The sequence below is a fragment of the Budorcas taxicolor genome, chromosome 13 (assembly GCF_023091745.1).
Source record: "Budorcas taxicolor isolate Tak-1 chromosome 13, Takin1.1, whole genome shotgun sequence".
Taxonomy (NCBI): domain Eukaryota; kingdom Metazoa; phylum Chordata; class Mammalia; order Artiodactyla; family Bovidae; genus Budorcas; species Budorcas taxicolor.
In genome coordinates, this window is record NC_068922.1 from 16,479,318 (window position 1) to 16,504,296 (window position 24,979).

At 38.8% G+C, this 24,979-nt stretch overlaps 1 protein-coding gene across 1 annotated transcript; it reads left to right on the plus strand.

The window, feature by feature from the left end:
* Positions 1-364: 364 nt before the first annotated feature.
* Positions 365-23,641, plus strand: SEC61A2 (SEC61 translocon subunit alpha 2). Its single transcript, XM_052651119.1, has 12 exons — positions 365-446; positions 2,487-2,554; positions 3,838-3,903; positions 7,018-7,096; positions 10,283-10,414; positions 10,537-10,646; positions 14,468-14,621; positions 15,590-15,750; positions 16,066-16,263; positions 19,562-19,753; positions 20,199-20,275; positions 22,559-23,641. The coding sequence occupies exons 1-12, from the start codon at positions 440-442 to the stop codon at positions 22,743-22,745; spliced, it is 1,431 nt and encodes a 476-aa protein (XP_052507079.1). The 5' UTR covers positions 365-439; the 3' UTR covers positions 22,746-23,641.
* The last annotated feature ends 1,338 nt before the right edge of the window (positions 23,642-24,979 follow it).

The window sequence follows — 24,979 nt, forward strand, 5'->3', positions numbered from 1 at the left end:
CCAGTCCTGGGGCTCGAACCCGTCCTGCGCTCCTGGGGCGGTCGCTCGGGTTGTGTCCTGACTCTAACCCCCGGGCCTCCTGGGGGTCGAGGTCAAGGAGACAGCCCTTGCTGTACCCTGCGCTCGGAGAAGTGCTCACAGCGTAAAGACTGGGCAGCCCTGGCCGCATAGAGGGTCCCACCTCCTGGGCTCCGCAGAAGGACGCCGGCGGTGGCCATGGCAACGAGGCGGACGTCATCTGCGCAGGCGGCCTAAAGCCAGGCTGTCGTCAGAGGGTGGGGCCTGGCGGGGCGACAACGCGGGTCACGTGGGAAGGGGTGGAGCCTGCGCGGGGCCGGCCGGAGCGTGTCACGATCGGGCGCCGAGTCGCGAGCCGCGGGACCCTAGCGAAGGCCGCGCCGAGGCCGCCGGGCCCCGCCGGGCCGCCCCAGCCGCCGCCATGGGCAGTGAGTAGCGGTGGTAGGCCCTTCCCGAGGCGCGGGCCCCTACGGGCCGCAAGCAGGGGGCCGGGCTCCGGTCCGGGGTCGCCTAGCCTGTGGGCCGGGGAGGCGAGGGCCGCTGCGGAGGGCGCGGGCAGGGGGCCTCAGCCGAGGCTCCTCCAGCCGTGCGAGGCCTAGCTCGGGCCGGCTGCGGGGCTAGGACCGGGAGGCCTGGGTCTGCGCATCTCCGTGGGTGGCGTGGAGCGGAGGACAGCGCGGGGAGGCCGTTGGTTTTGGGGGCGGGGAGTTAAGGAACCAGGAGACACCTGGACCACTTTTAATTTTTCAAGAGCTTAGGAAACTCATATTTTTATTCCCAAATCACCCTTGGAATATTAGTTGTGATGAATGAAGCTCCCTGCCTTGTTTCATTTTTTAAAAAGTGATGCACGGCATGTATTTTAGGGGAGGAAAGGAAGCGATTGGTGGCCTAGCGTTTTCGTTAAATTTTTCATTCCAGTCATTCTGTAGCGTTTACTGAAAACTCAACGTGTCAGGTCGTGTACGCCTTAGGGACAAGGCCCTAAATAATGGGAATCTTTTGAGGGCCCTCTCCCATACCCTCAACACCATGTATCTTCACAAATATACTGACATAGCTGTTGGGGTGATTGTTAGATGAACGGATTATCGCAAACCCAAGCCGCACGTACACCCCCATTGGCCTGCTAACTAGTGGACATTTGAAAGGAATAGGAGACCCTTGGTCTTGAATTTGCAATATAAAGCATTACATTCTACAACACAGGAAGAGTGAGGTGGCAGACAAAAAAGCATTGCTTGAACATGAATATTCCGACACAGATGACCATAAACCAAGATATCTGGGAGGGTAGCTTAGGTTGAAGTGGGAAGGAAAAGGGTAGGGGGATTCTAGGAAGTTTCCTGATGGGATTGACATTTGTTTTGTAGTAGAGATGAACACTCATAATATTCAGATTTGCTTTCGAAGTCGTCTTAAATGGTACTTGGGTAACAACCTGCTTGTGAGAATTTATGAATTCTTCTGTCAAACATAAGTGGCTGCTGTCACTTTGAGAGATTTTATTAAAAAATGGTAGAGTCAAATCAACCATACTTCAGTAACATAAATTTAGCAACAACAAAAAAGATGTTGTAGTCAACTGTTGGCTAACTGGCTGAAGTGTTAATTGCTCAAGTCAGTTTTAAAACGGTTTCATGATGTTAGTACATAGAATCCTGTGTGTGTAAGGGAAGAATGATCTTAACTAATAATCTAGTTGTGGATTTTTGTGTTTCTGCACATTACAGACATTGGCAGAGAGTGAATGATTATCATCTTCATCCTCCAGTTCTTTGGCAGGACTTGACTTCTCAAATTATAGCCATGCCAGAAGAGAGTGCCTATCCTAAAGTTTGGTCTATCTTACTTTTATACATTATGAGTTGTCCGGGAAAACAGTACTTTCTAATGAAATATAGTCATCATTCTCTGGGCTGAGGATTGAACATACACAAGTACTTTGAGGTTTTCTTATATGGGAGAGCGTCCAAGCAGTGAATAGTGACTTAATGAAATGAAGTAGAGATTGTATACAGTACTTTTAAAAACCTATCTAGGCAATTCCCTGGTGGTCTGGCTAGGACTTGGCACTTTCACTGCTGGGGTGTGATGTTTCTCACTTACGCATTTCAGCATCTTTCAATCCCAAATTGTCAGTCCTGCAGTTTCAGCTCATTTCTTGTACTTGCCTCCTTTTATGGCCTGTTTCCTTCCATAATGCATGTTCTTGTTGGTTGACTGCTTTTGCTCCTTTTGATATAGAGATGCTGACTGAATTACTCCTTTTCTGTATATGTAAAGGGGTGGGATTCAAGCATGAGGAAGCAAATTACTTTGAAATGGAGAGCATTATATTAATTCATTTTGGAGGTGGGAATGGGATGGATTGCCATTAAAAGAACATTTGTATTTGACTCCGCAAAAATAAAAATCTTTTTTAAAACTTTGTAATAGGGGCATTTATTCTTTTTTCTTTTTAACAGTCAAATTTTTAGAAGTTATCAAACCTTTCTGTGCAGTTCTACCAGAAATTCAGAAACCTGAAAGGAAAGTAAGTATAATATTTTTGTAATATAGAGGGTAGCTAAGTGACTTACAGAAGGAAATGGCAACCCACTCCAGTGTTCTTGCCTGGAGAATCCCAGGGACGGGGGAGCCCGGTGGGCTGCCATCTGTGGGGTTGCACAGAGTCGGACACGACTGAAGTGACTTAGCAGCAGTAAGTGACTTACTTTGTTAAACTAGCTACATTGATTTATTTTCCTCAACCTTTTTCTGGTTGTAACTGGAAAAATGCCTGTTCCTTCTCTTCGCAAGAGGCATAAAAGTGAATAAAAGTAGAGTAGACCTTTTAAATCTAGATAGTTTATCTCATGGTTTCAAAAACAACTGTTCTCTAAGTTGTAGCATTTCCAAACCTTATGTTTCTTTGGCCTGTGTGTTAGATAAGATACAGTATTCTCCTGCCTATTATGATCCACCACACTAGAAATGACCCAGTCTTTTGGGTCAGTTTTCATGCATACCAACTGTTTGACATAAATGGATTGCAACTGGGCAGGTGTATACTTCTCATTTCTTGATTCATTCAGTTCAGAGGAAAAAAAATCACGGAAATGCATTCAAAAGATAGGGACTGCATCAATTTGTTCTTCCATCATTGTGGACTTTTGAAAGTAAGGCATTTCAATTCTGGAAATATTGTTAATCCCAAAAGTTCCCAGACGTTTCTCTTTTACTGTACTTTCAATTTCTCATGGAACTAACCAGAATAGGGACTAGAAAGAGATAAGTAAGACTTTTGTTAAACTTACTGTTTTATAATATTCAGAAATATATTTCTTTTTTTAACTTTCTTTGAGGTTATAAAAATAGTTGTTCCCGTTACATGTAAGGTATACTAAGAAACTATAGCTTTTCATAGTCTATGAAATACCAAATAATATTACAGGCAGGAAGACAAATAAATACTGTATGATATCACTTATCACAATAAGTGATGGCTTTGTATAGTATGGTGTTAACTGAAATATGTAAATATTGGATGTGTGTCTTTTTATCCTTTTCAGTTTCAGCTAACGTGGTGCAGTGTATTAAGGCCTGCTTGTATTTAAACTATAACACTTAATTCTCAGATCCAAGTACAGAAAGATGCTTGAGAAGTTTAGCTGTTTGCTTTAGCTGCTACTCACTAGGGTGAGAGTATTTTAAGAGTAAATAATAAGAGCATGTCATGATGGAGAATGTTGGTTAAGCTTTAATATGCATTTTTGATTTTTTTTTACATTTGCTGTTTCTTGATTTTGATTGGTAGTTTTTTATTTTGTTGCACAGATCCAGTTTAGAGAGAAGGTACTATGGACTGCTATAACTCTCTTCATTTTCTTAGTATGTTGTCAGGTATGTAACCAAACTCTGAATAAACGTCTGTACTGTTATTCTCAGGTCTTGGTTGGTTATAATTTGAGAAGCTAATTTTAGTTCAAATAGTAAATACACTGAATTATTTTGAGCATTATCTTTTTAGAAAATTATTTATTGAAGTATAGTTGGTGGCTTAGACTGTAAATCATCTGTCTACAATGCAGGAGACCTGGGTTCAATCCCTGGGTCAGGAAGATCCCCTGGAGAAGGAAATGCCAATCCACTCCAGTACTATTGCTTGGAAAATCCCATGGACAGAGGACCTGGTAGGCTACAGTCCATGGGGTCGCAAAGAGTCGGACACGACTGAGTGACTTCACACACACAGTTGATTAACAGTGTTAGTTGCTGATGTATAGCAGATACTGAATATAGGATATTGAATATAATTCCCTGTGCTATACAGTATTTGTTTACCCACCCAATGTATACTGGTTTGCGTCTGTTAATCCAATACTTCCATGTCATCCCTCTCCCCCAGCCCTTGATAACCACAAGTCTGTTCTCTATGTCTGTGAGTCTGTTTCTGTTTTATAAATACGTTGATTTGTGTTACATTTTAGATTCCACATATAAGTGATATCGTATGGTATCTGCCCTTTCTGACTTACTTCACTTAGTATGATAATCTGTGGGTCCATCCATGCTGCTGCATTCTTTCTAACAGCTGAGTAGTATTCCATTCTCTCTCTGTGTGTACAGCCCATATCTTCTTTTATTCATTCCTCTGTTGGTGGACATTTAGATTGCTTCTTTGTTTCAGCTATTGTACATAGGAGAATCATCATTTCAATCTGAGTTGATAGTGAAATGATACTTCTACTGTGTATTTCTTTTGGTTTCCTAGTGGGTTTGAACATATTTTTTCTTTTTCTCTTAGTTTTCAGTTAATGATCTTTATTCATTTTCTTCTTAATAATAAGTGTTAAACCTTTGACAGGTATCATGCAAATATTTTTCCTTTTTGTTTGCTTTTAATCATGTTGTAAATAGCATGTTTTAATTATAAGTCCTCCAAAGCCAAATCATTGTATTACTTTGCTTCTACTGACCAGCCCTTAAACGTTTTGGGTTGCTCCCATGTCTTGACTATTGTAAACCGTGCCACTATGAACATTGAGGTGAATGTATCTTTTTGAATTAGAATTTTTACCTTTTCTGGATATATACCCAGGAGTAAGATTGCTGGATTATATGTTAGCTCTATTTTCAGTTTTTTGAGGAACCACCTGTTTTCACTTTACATCAAAGTATAGGAAGGTTCCCTTTTCTCCACGGTAAAGATTTTAACTTTTACTTCCTTTACAAATGATATTGAGCAGCTTTCTCATGTACTTACTGAGTATTTGTTCATCTTTTGTAAAGTGTTTTCTCCCCAGATCTTTTTCCTGTTAAAAAAAATTGCATTATTGTCCCATTAGTGAATTATATGCCTTTTAAAATATTTTCTGGATACAAGTCCTTCATCAGACATATGTATTGTGAAGATTTTCTCCAGTATTCTTCTAAATAGTTATCCCTTTTATGTTTTGGTCTATGGTCTGTTCCAAGTTAATTTTTGTGTATGGCATGAGGTAAGGTTAGGGCTCATTTCTTTCTATATGGACAGGCCAGTTGAAAAGGCTATCCTTTCTCCATTGAATTAACCTTGGCATCGTTGTTGAAAATCAGTTAGCCATTTAAGCATGGGTCTGCTTTTGTACTCTCAGTTATATTCCATTGATCATATTCCATCATTATGGTAAACCATAACTTTTGATTACTGTAGCTTTAGACTGAATCCTGTAATTAGGTTGTAAAAGTCACCCAGCTTTGCTCTTTCTTCTCAGAATGATTTTGTCAGTTCTCAGTCACTCATTTGAATTTTAGAATCAGCTTGTCAGTTTCTTTAAGAAAGCCTACTGGGATTATGGTTTTTATTGCTTTGAACTTATTGAATCTTCTAACCCAAGGGTCTGCAAACATTTTTTCTGTAAAAGGCCAGGTGGTAAATAGTTTGAGCTTTACAGCTAGAACCCAAGAAAACCCAACCTAACTTGGAAGAAGTAAGAAACCTAACTTGAGTTATATTTCTTGAAGTGTCACATTTCTCACGACTTTTCCTGCCCTTAATTAATTTACGTATTTTATGTTATTTATTATTGTTTTTTTTTTTTTAATGGATTTACAGAGTTGCCAAGCTGTACCTTTCTGTCTTTCTCATGCTTAGGGATTTCTGTCCAGGACTGGTGATTCTTTCCACTGAATCTCCAACAGGTTTATTTTCCCTTCCCAGATGCAGTTTAAGGGTTTGGGGTCTGTTGTTCTCCATAGTGTTTTTTAGCTTGAGAGAATGGAGGGAGGTGAGATCAGCTGAGAGAACTGCCGTAAATGCCACCTGGACTCTGCTCTCTCACTAGACTTTTGTTAGTGTCTTCTTGTGAGGGTCCTCTACCCAGCAGATGCTATTAGCAGCCCCTTCAAGTTGGGACAACCAAAATTGCCTTCTTAGACAATTCCCAGATATCCCCTGGGGGACTAAGTTGCCCCAGGTTGAGAACCACTCTTTTCTACTTATTACCACAACATAAAAAACATCCTGATCCTGATACAAGCTTCATAGTATAATTAAAAAATTTTTTTTTCATAGTATAATTTTTAATGGCTGCATTCTACTGTGTATATTGTCTTCAGTCTTCTATTTGGAGCATGGCCTTGGCTGTCATTGGTACCCATAGCTTTGCAAAATTATTCTGTGACTTGGTAGTTATATCCTATACTTTAATGATAAAGAACATTTTCTTTAATTGCAAAAACATGAAATTTATCATCTTAACCATTTTACGTGTGCAGTTCAGTAATGTTGCATATATTCAGATTGTGTGTAGCACATCTCCATACTGATAAGGAGTATTTACCGGTGAAAAGTACTGATTTCCATTGTTTATATTTTCCCTAAAAAACTATACATTTAAAGTATTCTTGTTTGGTTAGAGAACTTGAGAAGTAGTGTTTTTTTTTAAGTATTGCAAGTATTGAGTGAATGCATTATTAAGTTCAAACTTAATTTGTATAATACATTTTCATGAACTATTTTATGTAATCCTATAGATACCACTGTTTGGAATCATGTCATCAGATTCTGCAGATCCTTTCTACTGGATGAGAGTTATTCTTGCATCCAACAGAGGTATGTGCTGCTTTTCTTTTGCCTTCATACTAGTGAGATGGTCTTATATTTTTATTGAATATTAGTATTTCTTCTATGAGTGGACTTGTTATAAATCATAGGAAATGACTGAGTGGTTTAAACATAAAACTGAAATTCATTGGAAGGATACTAGTTGTTTTTGAAATCCAAAGAGGAGGTAGAATAGCTTAGCGTTGGGGAGAGAGAACCAGGCAGTCTTCAGATCTCAGCATCAGGGGCTAGCTGGGAATCTTGTCTTTGTGATTTAGCTTCAACAGCTCCTGGGTTCTTCGGTTCTCAGTTCATAATTCCAGGTTACCACGGTTTACACCTGACCCAGCCAGCCTTGTTTAGAGTTTCAGGATTACTTAGTACAGATTTGGGTGCTGGGATTTCCTCCTATGTTGGTATTTTCCTGAGAAAAGAACATTACTGGGAGTGGCTGTTCCATTTATCTCTTTTTTATTTTTTATTTTTATTTTTGGAAGGGATGTCTATATTCTCTGTATTGTACAATACATCCTTGAGCCTGTCTTCCGCTCTGTAATTTTCAACCTCCCACTCCTCAACTCCTTTATTGTGCTCCCTCCCCCGAGCCCTACCCTCTAGTTTGTTCTCCATATCTGTGGAGAACAAACAGTATCTCAGTATCTCCATAACTGAGACTGCTTCAGTTCAGTTCAGTTCAGTTCAGTCACTCAGTCGTGTCTGACTCTTTGAGACCCCATGGACTGCAGCACTTCAGGCCTCCCTGTCCATCACCAACTCCCGGAGTTTACTAAAACTCATGTCCATTGAGTCATTGATGCCATCCAGCCATCTCATCCTCTGTCATCCCTTTCTCCTACCGCCTTCAATCTTTCTCAGCATCAGGCTCTTTTTAAATGAGTCAGTTCTTTGAATCAGGTGGCCAGAGTACTGGAGTTTCAATTTCAGCATCTGTCCTTCCAATGAATATTCAGGACTGATCTCCTTTAGGAAGGACTGGTTGGATCTCCCTGCAGTCCAAGGGACTCTCAAGAGTCTTCTCCAGCACCACAGTTCAAAAGCATCAGTTCTTCTGCGCTCAGCTTTCTGTATAGTCCAACTCTCACATTCATCCATGACTACTGGAAAAACCATAGCTTTGACTAGATGGACCTCTGTTGGCAAAGTAATGTCTCTGGCTTTTTAATATGCTGTCCAGGTTGGTCATAACTTTTCTTCCTAAGAGCAAGTGTCTTTTAATTTCATGGCTGCAGTCACCATCTGCAGTGATTTTGCAGTGAGACTGCTTATTTTGTTATATTTACTAGTTTGTTGTATTTTTTAAATTGCGCATGTAAGTGATACCATATGGTATTTGTTTCTCTGGTTGACTTATTTTACTGTTGTTATTTGTTCATTTTAAAATCCATTTGTGAGAATTCTTTGCCTCTTAAAGATTTGAGCTCTTTATTACTTGTGTTTGAATATTTTTCTTTTAACTATATCCTGTCTTTGGCCACATGGATGTTTCACAGTTGTAGCTAATCATATCATCCATCTTTTTCCTTGTGGTTTTTAGGTATTTTGTCATGCTTTGAAAGGCTTTTTCTTTTCCAAGATTATGAACATATTCACTCCAAGTACTTGTGCTTTTTACCTTTTATGGTTAAATTTTTAAATGTCTGGCCTTTATTTTGTTGAAAGTCATGAGATAGGGAATATAGGCTTAATTTTCTATACATGTCTAGTCATTTGCCAAGGTCCATTTATTCTTCTTTTTCCTACTGAGTTGAAGTGCCATATTTCCTAAATGAAATGTTCATTAAGTTTGATTGGATTAATTTTTGGACTAGATCTGTTTGCAGTTTAAATTTTGGTGATTTGATGTAAAAAGACATCTACCCACCTGCCTACTAGCTTTAACAATGACATGTTTTTATCTCTACCATTAAAGAAGTATTTGAAAAACACATGAAGTCCATTTAAGATGAAATCTTTCTCATATTAAAGGTACCTTTTCAGCATTTATAAAAGTCAGGAATTAAGGTTGTGATGTGACAGAATGACCAATGGAAACATGGTCTTGGCTATATGGAATGATTAGTTTTGCATATTATCTTACACGCTTGGTGTATTTGGTTTTCTTTCTTTTTTTGTTTTTTTGCTAAAAGTGTAATGCTTATTTTCTACAATGAAAAATTTTAGAAAATAGAGGCAAAAAAAAGAATAAAAATTACCCATAAACCCACTGAGTAAAAATAACAATAAAAACATCTTTAAAAAATTTATTTTATTCAAAAATAGTTGATTTACAATGTGTTAATTTCTGCTGTACAACAAAGTGATTCACTTATACATTTGCATACTTTTTTTATATATTTCTTTCCATGATGGTTTATAATAGGATACTGAGTATAGTTCCTTGTGCTGCACAGGAGGACCTTGGCGTTTTACCTTTTCTATATAGTAGTTTTCATCTGCTAATCCAACCTCCCAGTCAATCCCTCCCACCCCTCTCCCCCTTGGCAACCACAGGTCTGTTCTCTATGTCTGTGACTCTGTTTTGTAGATAAGTTCATTAATAGTACAAACATCTTGATAGCCAAACTAACAGGAGATGATTTTCTATTTAAATAGTCAATCAAACTGTACATGCTGTTTTTGAGTACTTTTTCCTATCCAGTATGTCATTAACATTTTTATGCCATTAAATATTCTACAACATTGATTTTGATGACTTTTTATATAATTTTAGATTTTGAATTGAAAGAGACACAACTATTCTTAAGTATCATTTCTTACTAATTTGGTATTTAATTTTTGGACTTAGTATATAATTTTAAAATTCTGCATTAAAATGTTTAGTGTAAATTTTAAGAACAGTGATTTTGGACAAAAATCTTGGACTATTTCTTTCAAATGGTTTCTTTCACAATTTAAGTTTAGAATTTACAGAACTTTACATTTTTGTGGTATTTATAGTAATTTTGAGTCAATGTGTTGTGAGATTGTGTTAATAAATGAGGTTTTTTTTAGCAATGTTTAAGGAATGACAATTTTCTTGTAAACTTTTAAGCATGTATTTCAGTAGACATAATTTTAAGGACTGGGCCACTTCTAAACTAATCTCTATTGGGTATGTGCTATGTGTGCTAAGTTGCTTGGTTGTATCCGTTGGGTATAGTAAAGATTATTTACTTCTTTCCCCTTCATTTACAGGAACTTTAATGGAATTGGGTATCTCCCCAATTGTAACATCTGGTTTGATCATGCAGTTGTTAGCTGGAGCCAAAATCATTGAAGTTGGAGATACACCCAAAGACAGAGCCTTGTTCAATGGAGCCCAGAAATGTGAGCATCAGTACAACTAAAAAGTCTTTCCCAAATTTGAGAATTTTGTGGTAAAGGTGTTTTTCTGGTCTTTCTTTATCTTTGGTTGTAAGTATGTCCTCCTTTCCCCCCATTTTTGTCAGTATTTGGTATGATCATCACCATTGGGCAAGCCATTGTGTATGTCATGACGGGCATGTATGGGGATCCTGCTGAAATGGGTGCTGGAATCTGTCTCCTTATCATCATTCAGGTAAGAAATCCAATGTTTCATACAGAGATAACAAAAACAGTTTTCTTTTGTAACAGTTCTTTAGATGACTAATATAGTCATTTTCTTCCTTTTGAATTATTTTACTTAATTACATTTTGATTATTGAAGTGACATATAAGTTATATTGATGTAAAAAATTAAAATTTATTGCAATCAAGTGTAGACATGTAATAAAAGAATTATGGATCTGTCAGCCGTATTTCACTGATCCTAAGATGCACCTTTTGATGTCTCTGAAATCAGGATGTTCTCTTAGCCCTGATGGTCTCTTAGCAGTGCCGTCAGCCAGGCGGTCGTTGGGACGGCCACTGCCTGCATGTGTATGTCAGCTTGGCCATAGCTGTTTGTATCGTCCTTACATCACTGGGTTACGTACATTGTTGATAAAACACGATGTTGGGTTTACTTGCTTTTTAAAATGTCTTGCAACAATCTGCTGTGATTTGTTACTGAACAGTTACTGTATATAAACAGGCACAGAAAGAGCAAGCTAGATGATAAACATCTAAGTCTAAACTTTTTTATAAGCAGACAATAAAAATTCTTTATAACAGGTTATTGTCATAGTTTAACTGTAGTATTTTTTCCTTTCTTAGTGGCACATAATAATGTTACAAATAATAATATCTTGTAATCAGTGAAATACCATATAAGCACACATGTATATATCCTGTGGGTTTTTTAAATGGATATGTTGGAATAGAATTTTTAAAGGCCAGCATCATTTTTCCTCCACTGAGAATCTTAAAATGTGTAAAGTTTGAAAGATATTTGAGGACTCCATTTCTCTAATGCAGTCCTTAAAAATCCTTTGGAGAAGTTACCCAGGAATGCATTGTTACTTAAGTTATCTAATAGTATTTACTGTATTTTGAAAAGAAGCTTGTGTAAGTTAAACACTGAACATCTAGGGTCCTAGTTATCTAGGAAATGCCTCTTGTTCACTCTATGAAATTAGGATTAATTTAGGCAAAAATTTTTTTAGTAGTCAAAAAGATCAAGATCAGAAAAATAGTTTAAAACTAAAACACTCTTTTACTAGTGTGTGTATGCATGTATGTATATATGTATTGAGAAATGTCACCATTTTCAACTGGCATGGTTAACCATCTTTTTTAATAGGAAATCTTACATGAGAAGCAAATCATAGTAAGAAGATTGTATAGTGAGTATGAATTAGACCAAGGAGAAAGGGATTGTTAAGGTATTTATATGTTATTCATTAACACATATCATAGGGCTTTTCTAAATGAAGTGGAAATATTTTGTCTTTTTCAGGGGAGGCATTTTTAATGGACTGTAAGGTAGTTTTCTGAGCCCCTAGTGAGTTCCCATTTGGAACAAGGTACATTTCTTTAAAGGATAGCTTTGTCATTATTTCTTCATTTAAAAAACACCTTGAGTGGCAAACTTAAAACCCCTGGGAATTAGAGGAAGAAGTGTTGCAATAGATGGGGAGAGAAGGTCCTCTGGAAACTGGTTTTAGTATCTTTCAGTACTTCAGCGGAAGGATGCTGAAACACCAGTTCTTGCCTTTTTTTGTTTCTTGATAGCATTTGCTTTATGACCATAGTTAGAATAACCCTGCTTTTTAAAAGACACTCAGAATTGGCATCTGTCTAGCTCTTAGAACATTATACATCAGTAAAACTTTTTTAGTGTTTCAGTAAGGGCATATTTATATTCTTAAGGAACTTCAGCTGACCACTTCTAGGGTAAAGTATTGACTTCTTGAATAGTGAGTTTTGAATTTGAATTGATAGAGAAAATGGAGTTATTTTAATTTTTCAGTACCAGAAATCAAGGAGGAGTTAAATTTCTGGAACAAAGCAAGTAAAGTGGGTATATACTAAGTTGTTTACATAAATTCAGGTGCACAAATATTTGTCTTGTGGTTAATTCTTCTAGTGTTAATGTATAGAGAAATTTTTCATGTTTGATGGTACATATGGGTAGTGACCCATTGCCTCTTTTTAAGGCATTGCTAACATTGAAAATGAGTGGATTCACTGAAGAGATATGATTGGATCAGTGTGTTTTCACCTAGAGATTTTGAAAACTGTTTGCATGCTGTTATGTAAGGTATTTCTCACCTTAATTATTATTGTTTCGTTCACATGGTCAGTGTTTTTCCACTATTGAGTTTTGGGATCTAAATAGGGGGTCTTGAATACAGTTTTCAAAAAGAATAGACAGTATCAGTGTGCATGGGACAGAGTAGAGGTAAGTATTATTTTGTCCAAACTGAGTTGTGTGTGTGCACACGCACGCATGAACAAGGCTGAGATGTGTTATTTTTATACACACTTTAGAGGTTCATATGTACTGAACACTCTAGAAAAGCATGCAGTTAGTATTCAGGTTTTTAATCACTGTTCCAATCAATGAGATGCTTTCAATTCTGATTTCTCATTCCCTTCTCATAGGCATGCATGCTTTTTTTTTTTTTTAACCATCATTTATCTTACTCTTTCAGTTACAGAAACCATTTCTCGTTTATTTTCCTATAATTCCTTTGTCCAGTTAGAGAAGCATGAGTTTGATTTTTACTGGATATATACAGATCACCCTCCTGTCTGACGGGCATGGGTTGTGAACAGGGTTTTGAAGAATTACTGCTGTTTCAGAGCTGCCTGTGTGGCTTTAGGCAGATGGTTTAATCAGAAACCCATGATAGCACTTTCTGGTTAGCCAGTGGTTTGTGGACCACTATCGTGCTCCATGCGGGGTGGGCTTCTGTATTTCTGATGAGGAGTATGTACCTGTTACATAATCGTGGTCAAAGTAAAATCTCAGTAGTTAAGTGCTAGCTTGTCTTTAATCTGGTCAGATTGGTAAACTTGGTTTTCAAACAGTAAATGATTCGTGAGCTCTCTTAGAAGTTTTGAGAGTTTTACCTTTTTTACAGTCCATTGAAATTCAAACTGAAAGACTGTAAGTAGACAAATTAGGCTCTGTACAGCCATTGAAATGACAACTCAGAAAAAGAGAAAACAGAGAAAATGTAAGGTAAGCATACTTCCAGCGGTGTACTGGGAGGGAGTCATTTGACCACAGAGGTCACTTGCAAAGCTATGGATTATTTCTGATTGGTACATACTTTTACTGAAGTGTCTTCTCCAAGAGGAAAATTAAGAATGTTCAATTTCACAAAAAGTTAGTATGCTCTCATTTTTTAAAAAAATTATAAGCTTAACCTGGTGAACCCTTAATTGTCTCAGATTTACATTTTGTCATTGTATGTATGCATTTTTACATTGTTATAATCTGTGGACATATTCATGGTCTACTTTTCAATTCCTTCTGTGTATATTTTATATTACATATAATACACATATAAAATATATAATACTTAAAAAATGTATCAGCATAGTTCACATGCTCTTCCTTTAATGGCCTGTAATATCACATCTTGTTATCGTAACATACTTCATTTGGTTTTTCTCTTCCTTGAAACTATTTGGAATGCTCTCAGTTTCTTGCTGTCATAAACACTACAACTGTGAACATTTTTGTTTCAGGGTACTCCTCAATAGGCTTTATTTAAACATTGTAGAGAAATATAAATATACTTTAAAAGTCAAAATGTCAGCTTTATAATGTGACAACATTTCCAATCCTCTGATTTGCCGAACTGGCTTCCAGTGAGGGTTGAAAGATGCAGAGAGTCGTAATAGTGATACTGCAGTAGCTAGGTTGTAATGTTGAAAATGCCTGTACTTTGAAAGTAGTCCATGGTGTTCACTGCCCCTTTCTGAATTTATTCTTGCTTCTGCTTACTTGCATTTCTTTCCCCACAGTTGTTTGTTGCTGGTTTGATTGTGCTGCTGTTAGATGAGCTGCTACAGAAGGGTTACGGCTTGGGGTCTGGGATTTCCCTCTTTATTGCCACCAACATCTGTGAAACCATTGTCTGGAAGGCCTTTAGTCCCACTACCATTAACACTGGCCGAGGTACAATGCACAGGGACACAACTGCATGGGTTTGGCTGGATGTGTGCTGAGAGGAGCACAAGGTGGGGGAGCAGGTGGACCTCCGATGCCCTGCTTTGCTGTCCCGGGCAGCAGTGGATGGCAGTGCCAAAGTGAATAAGCGGAGATTGGTGGAGTATGAAGTATTACTCCAGAAAGAATATCGAAATGTTAGCCTCTGCTCGTTTAAAAATTAAGTGATTGCAAACACTTAAAAAATCTAATTGTCTAAGCCATTGCTCCAGAAGTCATTGATTTTGACTGATTTCAGCACTTGGAGCGGATACAAAGGTAGTGGAATGAGATTTTTCAGATGGGTAAAGAAACGTCATTTATTGTGTCATCAGAGAGCACGAGTGCTTTTGCTGCTGTTCTCCCTGGCTTTATAATAGCACCTACATTTTGAAATACTTAATTGACTTTCACCTCACCCACCTGCACTTCTCTGAAATGCCATCCAAGATTTGTAATGGTTGACATCTGACCTGACCCCAGCCTTCAGACAGGCAATAGCAGTGATGGCTTATTAATGTACTTGGTAAAGGGAGCTTGAAGGCCACCCTGGTAGGGGAATGTTGATCTTTTCATTCTGACATCTGTTTGCTGCTTCGCTGCTGCTTTTCCCCGTCTCCATCCCCCTCCCCCAAAGTAAAGGCGAGGCCAACCATTATGAACTAAACATTTGCTTTGGTTTATTCTTCTTTTGACTGTTTTCATCAAGAATAGTCTCTTGAGAAAACTTCAAATTTACACTAGCAAAAGGAACATTTGCCTCAGAGATGTCAGTATTTTTTAGAAGCTCCACACATGGCTGTATCATCAAGTAAACTTAGTTGAATTATTTTGACTGCTGTTTTCTGCCCTGTATTGGAGCTTCAGGGTTGCTTGTTTTGACTTTGGGACAACTTTCGGTGATGAGGCTCCAGCTGATTTCTGTCTTGATTCATCAGGTACGGAGTTTGAGGGCGCAGTCATAGCGCTCTTTCATTTACTGGCCACCAGGACAGACAAAGTCCGAGCCCTGAGGGAGGCTTTCTATCGTCAGAATTTGCCCAATCTCATGAACCTCATTGCCACAGTTTTCGTGTTTGCTGTTGTTATATATTTTCAGGTAAGTATACCATCTTTGTTGAAGTAAGTGGGGTGTGGATTTTTATTCTGCTCTTACAAGAAGAGCATGCCATTTGAATATTAGTAGCTAACAAGTCAGCATTTCAAATCTAGTTAGGCAACTAGAGTTCCGTTGTTCAGTAGATGCTGAGCTGCAAAGTATCCGTGGTTATGAAGTAGAGAAGGATTTCTATTTCTGTGTGTGTGTGTGGAAGAGAGAGTTTGCTAGCACCATCTGTGCAGATTTCCTCCTGTGACTGTCCGGATTTGTGCTGTGTGCAGTCTCTCTGACTCACTCCTGAGCTTCCTTTTTCAGGGATTCCGTGTGGACCTGCCCATCAAGTCAGCCCGCTACCGCGGGCAGTACAGCAGCTACCCCATCAAGCTCTTCTACACGTCCAACATCCCCATCATCCTGCAGTCCGCCCTGGTGTCCAACCTGTATGTGATTTCCCAGATGCTCTCAGTTCGATTCAGCGGCAACTTTCTAGTAAATTTACTAGGACAGTGGGCCGTGAGTATTTCATTGTTTATTCTAAGTATTCAGATTTATTGTAATTTGCATTTCATGCTTATATTTTTACCTGAAAGAGGTAAGCCATAATTGAAGCACTTGCTGTAACATTTTCAGGTTCATTTATCTATAGCACAGTTTATCATTTATTTGGAAGTTGTAAACTTGTAAGCATTGTGAAACTAAGACTGGAAAACAATACTTTGTATTATTGTACATCTAAGATTATGCCAAAGCTTTGATTGTGTGGATCACAATGAACTGTGGAAAATTCTGAAAGAGATGGAAATACCAGACCACCTAACCTGCCTCTTGAGAAATCTGTATGCAGGTCAGGAAGCAACAGTTAGAACTGGACATGGAACAACAGACTGGTTCCAGATAGGAAAAGGAGTACGTCAAGGCTGTATATTGTCACCCTGCTTATTTAACTTACATGCAGAGTACATCATGAGAAATGCTGGGCTGGAAGAAACACAAGCTGGAATCAAGATTGCCGGGAGAAATACCAATAACCTCAGATATGCAGATGACACCACCCTTATGGCAGAAAGTGAAGAGGAGTTAAAAAGCCTCTTGATGAAAGTGAAAGTGGAGAGTGAAAAAGTTGGCTTAAAGCTCAACATTCAGAAAATGAAGATCATGGCATCCGGTCCCATCACTTCATGGGAAATAGACGGGGAAACAGTGTCAGACTTTATTTTGGGGGGCTCCAAGGTCACTGCAGATGGTGACTGCAGCCATGAAATTAAAAGATGCTTACTCCTTGGAAGAAAAGTTATGACCAACCTAGATAGTATATTCAAAAGCAGAGACATTACTTTGCCAACTAACGTCCGTCTAGTCAAGGCTATGGTTTTTCCTGTGGTCACGTATGGATGTGAGAGTTGGACTGTGAAGAAGGCTGAGAGCCGAAGAATCGATGCTTTTGAACTGTGGTGTTGGAGAAGACTCTTGAGAGTCCCTTGGACTGCAAGGAGATCCAACCAGTCCATTCTGAAGGAGATCAGCCCTGGGATTTCTTTGGAAGGAATGATGCTAAAGCTGAAACTCCAGTACTTCGGCCACCTCATGAGAAGAGTTGACTCATTGGAAAAGACTCTGATGCTGGGAGGGATTGGGGGCAGGAGGAGAAGGGGACAACAGAGGATGAGATGGCTGGATGGCATCACGGACTCGATGGACGTGAGTCTGAGTGAACTCCGGGAGTTGGTGATGAACATGGAGGCCTGGCGTGCTGCAACTCATGGGGTCGCAAGGAGTCGGACATGACTGAGCGACTGAACTGAAGAAGCAATTTTACATCTCATTTAAGTGACCTTTTAGGTTAAGATTACAGTTGCTCTTATGGAAATGATTCCCTGTTTTGTAATCTTACTCCACTCCTGTCTCGAATAATGTTTTTTTCAAAGAAACAATTTGCTGATTATATGGGAGTCTGAAATCATCCTCTCCTGCCTCCCCTGTGGTTTTTCATATTCCAAACGGCAGTAAACTAGTCTGTGATGAGCTGGAGAAAGGTATGTAATTACTAGTGAAGAAAGAACAGAGTTGCTAGAAATGGAATCCAGTAAATTCTGCCTTCCTCTTCATCATAGCTCCTTCTGAAGTACTCCAGCCACATTGTGATCAAGATGTGAGTTATTGTAGATTGAATTTTGACTAGTTAAAATTTTCAACTGACCAAGGAGTGTTTTTCCCTCCTAGAACTGTAGAATTAGAGATGAGTAAGATCCTTTATTGTTTTCAGTGTGTGTAATTCTAGAATTTGTATTCCCCTGAAGAATTATATTTTTTAAGTCATTCCTGAAGTATGGTGCTTATTCTGTGCATTTGTCTTAATGTGCTACTTTTGTATTATAAGTTGTAGTGACATAACTTTCTGCTTTTGCTGAAAGCTATTTTTTAAAATATAAAATTTAATAGGATGAGACTGTAACTTGAATGCCAGTTGAAAGAAGTAGGATTGCCTTTACCCATAATACAGTTGACCCTTAAACAGCATGGGTTTGGGCTTCAAGCGTCTACTTAGACTCAGATTTTTTTCAGTAATAAATGCTTCAGTACTGCACCATCTGCAGCAGGCTGAATCCTGTGATGCAGAGGAGCTGTGTACACAGAAGAGTAACCATAACTTATACATGGATTTTGCCTGCGTGGAGGGTCAGTGCCACAACCCCTGCAACTGTTCAAGGGTCAACTAGACTCCCCACTCATTTTACAGAAATTGGATTACCTGTGGTGGGGGAAAGGGCTGTCCCTCCCCTTAAGAGTTGATGTGCGTAGTAAGTAACTTCAGTCATGTCTGATTCTGGTGACCCTATGGACTGTAGCCTGCTTGGCTCCTCTGTCCATGGGATTCTTCAGGAAAGAATCCTGGAGTGGGTTGCCTGGCCCTTCTCCAGATCTTCCCGACCAAGGATTGAACGCATGTCTTATTATGTCTCCTGCTTTGCAGGAGGGGTCTTTACCACTAGCGCCACCTAGGATAAACTTTGGCAGTAATTACTACTATGATAATTTCACAGTAATAAATCTATACAACTCCACTCAGTTGTATAGATTGTGTTGTGATCTCAATGAGATTTTCTTTAAAGAGAATTATTGGGAAGTTTGTCTATAAACAGGGCAGTTGATTTGGAGTTAGTGATTCTTGGGGCATAGTAAAGGAATCATTTGGAAATTGTAATTTCAGGAACATTTTAATCATTGCATCCAAAAATTGCTTTCCCACCCTGTATGCCCAGGACTTTCATTTAATGTAAACAAATATATGCTAATCCCATTTCTTTGACTGTAAGAATTCATAAATGTGTGAATAACAAAATTCAATTACAGATATTTATTAAAAGAATTCTTTATAATAAATATCATAGAGTTTAGGTAGCGATGTGTTAGTCTTGTGTTAATATTTCAGTTGATTCCATTCTTCGTAGTGAAGTGAAGAAATGTGTGTGTACTCTTACGTAATTCAGAAAATTTCATATTCTAAATGTCAGAGATTGATGTAAATGTAACCATATTCGTGTCTTCAGGAAGAGAAGGAAGTCTTCTCATAGTTGTATTACAATGTTTCTTAAGAATTGCTCTTTCCTTAGTATATTCACAATGTTTTTATGTAATAGACACTATATAATTTTGTTAAGACTGAAGATATTTTAGATACAAAAGTAAATCCTTAAGTTACATAGAATCATAAATTGTAGGTGCTTTGAGCTTAAGACATTGTTATACTTTCTGAGGAGTTTGAAAAGTCACAGAAATGTGACCATTTATGCTTGTTATCCTTGTTCTGTAGGATGTCAGTGGGGGAGGACCTGCTCGTTCTTACCCAGTGGGGGGCCTTTGTTACTACCTTTCTCCTCCTGAGTCCATGGGCGCCATATTTGAGGACCCTGTCCATGTGGTTGTCTATATCATCTTCATGTTGGGATCATGTGCATTCTTTTCTAAGACGTGGATAGAGGTGTCTGGTTCCTCAGCCAAAGATGTAAGTATTTGGTTTATTTGAAAATGAAAAAAATTCATAATTTTTAGGTGTCAAATGATAATAGATAAACTTACTTTTGTAATTTAAACTCTTAATTCATACATTCTTCATGAGGTAATATCACTCCTAAGGAGTTAAAAACTAGTTCCTGGAAAGTGAAAAATTCTTAGATTTTTACAATGGTTTGTGACCTTCTAAAGCTCAACCCTGCCCAACAGAGTCTTATTCCTTAGTTCCCTTTATGGAGGTGACAAAAAGCAGATTGGGAAACCTCAGCTTAAGATACACATAACGTGCTTGTGCGGCACCGTAGCCAGGGAACGATGTTATGACAGTACCTACTTCAGCCTTCTTATAGTTTACTTGTTAGTATATGGAAATCACGTCTTATAGAACCTGGTAGTAAAATAGAGTTTGATTTTAAAAATTGTTTTTCTCTTCACAGGTAGCTAAACAGCTTAAAGAACAACAGATGGTAATGAGGGGCCACAGAGACACCTCCATGGTTCATGAGCTTAATAGGTAAGGAACCTATGTTCAAACCAGTGTTTGATAGGCCGTGGGGCAGGGAGGGTATTACATACAGTGCACATGGACTTGGTTTTTTAATCTAGCTTCCATTTGCTGTCAGATATTAGTTTTTAAGTTCATATTTGAAGCATTTTTCTTCTGCTTACCACAAAAGAATCAAAATTTAACACAAAATTGAATTATTCTCCACATCAAAATTGACACCTAAATTACTGTTTTAATTGAAATTGTGTTCCCTTCACTACTCACCCTTTGTTAAATGCTGTAGGTCAGAGGTTCCCATTGTTGATTGGCTGCACTAAAAATCACCTGGGAGCTGTTAAAGATTATTGCTATCCCACCTGTACAAGTTGAGATTTATTTTGTCTGCAGTGGGTCCCAGGCATCAGTTTTTTATTTTTTGATAACTTTTTTGAGATATAATTCACATATCCTGTAATGTAGTCATTTGAAGTATATGGTTTAGTGGGTTGTTTTTTTTAGTATACTTTGAGTGTGTAATGATTACAATTTTAGAAACATTTCCATCACCCAGAAAGAAACCTTGTACCCATTTAGTTATTCCCCATTTCTGCCCAGCCCTCCCAACTCTCAGCCTCAGGCGTTTTCTTTATTTTCAATGGATTTGCCTGTTCTAGACATTTCATATAAAGGAAGTTATATGTGATCCTTTGTGAGTATCTTCTTTCACTTAGTGTAGTATTTTCAGGGTTCATCCTTTGTGAATAATATTCCCTTGTATAGCTCTAACTGTGTTCAGTCTATCCAGTTGATAGAAATTTTGTTTCCACTTTTTGGCTGTCACGAATGATGCTGTTGTGAACATACTTGTACAGGTTTTGTGTGGATGTATGTTTTCATTTTGCTGAGTGGAATTGTTGGGTCATGTAGCAACTGTGTGTTGAACGTGTTGAGATACTGCCAGACTCTTTCAGAGCGGCTGCCCCATTCTCCATCCCACCCCCCAACTCTGAGCCTGTCCTCACCAGCACTAATTCTTACTTTGATGTTAGCCACCTCATGGGTATGAGTGTTATCTCATAGGGGTGTTCCTTTTTCATTGTGGTTTTGATTTGCTTCTCCCTGATGAGTAATGATGTTCAGCATCTTTTCATGTGTTAATTAGCCATTTGAGTATGTACTTTGGAGAAATGTCTCTTCCATCTTTTTGCATATTTAAAAATTGTAATTGGGTTATCTTTTGTTTCTGGGTTTGTAAGATTAAAAAAATTTATTTTGGATGTTTCTTGTCAGGTATATGATTTGCAGACATTTTGTTCCAGTCTATGGGTCATCTTCCCACTTTCTTGATGGCATCCTCTGATGCACAAGTTTTTAATTTTGATCAAGTTCAGTTTTTCTATTTCTGCTTTGTGTTGCTATTGGTGTTGTAGCTAAGAAACCAAGGTCACAAAAATTTATCCTCTTACGTTGGTATCTGTGACCACTCTGAGCCAATTTTTGTGCTTGGTGTGAGAAAGGGGTTCAGATTCCTTCTTCTCCATGTAGATAGCCACATGTTCCAGAAGTGCTTGTTGAAAAGGCATTGGTATTTTATTTATTTAGAATATAGACTGGATATAGAGAATGGTAAAGTGAGCCTCTGGGTCTCAGCTGCATCCAGCTTTAGTTGTTAGCATTCTCCCATTCTTGTTTCCTCTACCATCTTCCCCATCCCCCCCCTTTTTTTTTTCCTGTCTGGAGTATTTTAAATACAATCTCATTATATTTTGTTTGCTTTCTAAATTTTTGGCTGCACCCCAGGGCTTGTGGGACCATAATTCCTCCACCAGGGATCAAACCCACGTCCCTGCATTGGAAGACAAAAGTCTTAATTGTTGGACCACTGGGGAAGTCCCACAGTCCCATTATTTTTAACAGTTCTCCAGGTGATTCCAACATGTTGCCAAGGTTGAATTACTGTTAAAGAGGATCATCCAAATCTTATCACATAAATTTGCTACTTAGGAAAACATTTTTAAATTCACTGCTTATCTAAGAGAGGGAGCTAAAAGGTTACCCACTTACAAACAATACTAAATATTCCACTACTGAAGTGACAGTTGAGGATTCTCCTCTTCTGGCATGAAAATCATGTATTGCCTTTCTTGGCTGTTAACTGGTTTCTTGAAATGAGTCCAATCATGCCCTTCATCAGTTTTCATCAGCACGTTAACTGGGTGCCCCCAGATGAGCCGTCAGTACTACGGACAGTTCCCTTTAGTTGAATCACTCTTCCGCCGCTCCGCCTGACTCAGGGTTTTTGTCTTCCAGGTACATCCCCACAGCAGCTGCATTTGGGGGCTTATGCATCGGCGCCCTGTCGGTGTTGGCCGACTTCCTCGGGGCCATTGGCTCTGGCACTGGAATTCTGCTTGCAGTCACTATTATTTATCAGTATTTTGAAATATTTGTTAAGGAACAGGCTGAAGTTGGCGGGATGGGTGCTTTGTTTTTCTAAGTGTTCCAATATTTCTTTTTGTGTGTGTGAAAGGAAAAATATTTGGACGCATTGTTTTTGTCAGATAATGCTGGCTCCCCTTTCCTTCTCTCACAGTTTGTTTTCAAGTGCTGACTGCCCCATTCCTGAAATGGGCACGGAGCTAAGCCTGTGTGCAGCGTTAGTACCAGCTGCCTTAACACTGAAGTTTACATTACTCATTAAAATACATACATGCAGTGTTGCCTGTGATGCTGGAAACCAGTGTACCCGCCTTGCCATGTTCAGTCGTGACGGTGAGATGGTGACGTGGATCAGTTTTGCACACGACATTCAAAACACTCAGTTTCCCCCCACTTGTTTAAAAATAAATGTAGTTCAAATTGCCACTTTCCAGTATTTTTGAGCTTATTTAACGAGTTCTGGAGCATTTATATCTAATCTATATTTTAGATATAATTACTTTTTATACTTTTTTAACTCATAGTATCCACATTCCCACCCTCCCCTGTTTTATTTGTTCCTCTGCAAAGCGGCCACTCCGTCCAGGGGGGGCAGAATCAAGCTTTCAGTCCCATGTGTCACCAGAAACAACTGCTCAGTTCCTCTTGTTTTCCACTCCTTTCTCCTCCTAGGGACAGCACAGCCAGTGCTGTTTTGCAGTATTGGCTATGCCTTTGAATTCCAACAGGTCACTTGACAATACCCTTCAAGATAATATGCCCCCATTTTTTTTTTTCTTAAATTCCTAAAGCAAACATCAAATTCTCAAGCAATGTCTGTAGTTCAGTGGAGGGGTGAACGACAAGTAATTCATGCTAGGGATTTGTGTATGTTGTTGTACTTTACAGCAGCAACATGGGTGTAAACAGTAGACAATAAAATTTTATTTAATAAAACTTTCAGTTGTGTTGGAAAAATAAAAGTCTGATATTAAAAGATTTCTAAGATTACTTGCATAGATCCATTGTATTCATACAAAATTCATCCTGAGGTACCTATTGCAAATGTATTAGTTGAATCCTAAAAATATGGAGAGACAGTGACCAACAAAATAGCACTGAGTTTTGGGACTGACATTTGGAAAGAACAGGGAAAAAATGTTCTCAGTGTCCCAGTCTCTATTTGAAGCAGCAGTTTTTCTTACAAGTAATTCATTTTTATTGTGCTTTTTAAATTGTCCAAAAAGATCAAACTTAATTTTTCAAGGATGTCTTTCTCATTAGTATGGTTTTCTGTCAATGGCTGACTTTCTTAGTAGGTACAGGAAGTTTATCTCCTGTAGCTGAGGATCACAAAGCCAACTAACTAATTTTAGGAGCAGGGAGGCAGAGAAGATACAGGCGGATAGAACAGTAGGTATGTCCATTGGAAAGCATCTCCTGGGGGCCTTGGACCACTGTTACCATGGAAATAAGACTCAGTGTTACAGTTGTTTATCCCCAGAGAAGGTGGAAATACTGCTTTTAATCTAAACTTTCAACTTTACCATAGGGCCAGCCAGTGAAAACAGACCGCCACTTCTCAAACCGACCAAATTTCCAAAGCATAGCCTTTGATATGGAGAACATAAACTGCATTAGGGCTATCCCTTCTAAACTGTGCCCTTAAGAAAAGGGAAAGGCGCGAAGGACAGGTGGGTTACAAGTCTCTCCCCTGCACCAGCATTTTAGAGTAGCTGTATCAGTGCCATGGGAGTGGTCTTGCAAGAGTTGGCCTGTTTGGAGACGGCTCTGTGCTTGGGCCTGCATATTTTCTGTATCCCTCAGCGCCTCCTGATTTTGAAGGAGTAACGGCAAGAGCCTTGAGTCCTCAAGGGACAGGACTACAGTCTCTGGAGAATCATGATGCCCATGATTAAAAATAAGGACTTTTTTTTAAAGGCAGTGGGGGAAAGCTACCATTAGAGCAACTAGTTGGGCCTGAATCTTCACAGTATTCAAAACAGAGGAGACGATACATAAAGTTCACTGGTTCCACAATTCTTGCCATTCTTGTTTAGGACATACAATATAAACATCTAATTTTGCTCATAAAAATACCTCTAGGTTAGACAGTGAACCTGCAGACAAACTATATCCTGGCATTTTTGTCATTAGTCCCCTGATTTTATATGGTTATGAGGGGCCTGGCTGACCTCTGGGTCCAGGGCTGGAGACGAGATTCAGGGGTAGCCAATGAGAACCACCCAGAGAATTGTGCACCTAGCGGGCAGTAATGCTGGAGCCAAGCTCGAGAGGCAAGAAGATGGCCAG

What these genes read in the sequence shown, in the direction of transcription:
- SEC61A2 (XM_052651119.1), top strand. An exon ending in CTGTTGTTATATATTTTCAG is followed by an intron (nt 15,751 to 16,065) that starts GTAAGTATACCA and finishes TTCCTTTTTCAG; the next exon opens with GGATTCCGTGTGGACCTGCC. An exon ending in ATTTACTAGGACAGTGGGCC is followed by an intron (nt 16,264 to 19,561) that starts GTGAGTATTTCA and finishes CTTGTTCTGTAG; the next exon opens with GATGTCAGTGGGGGAGGACC.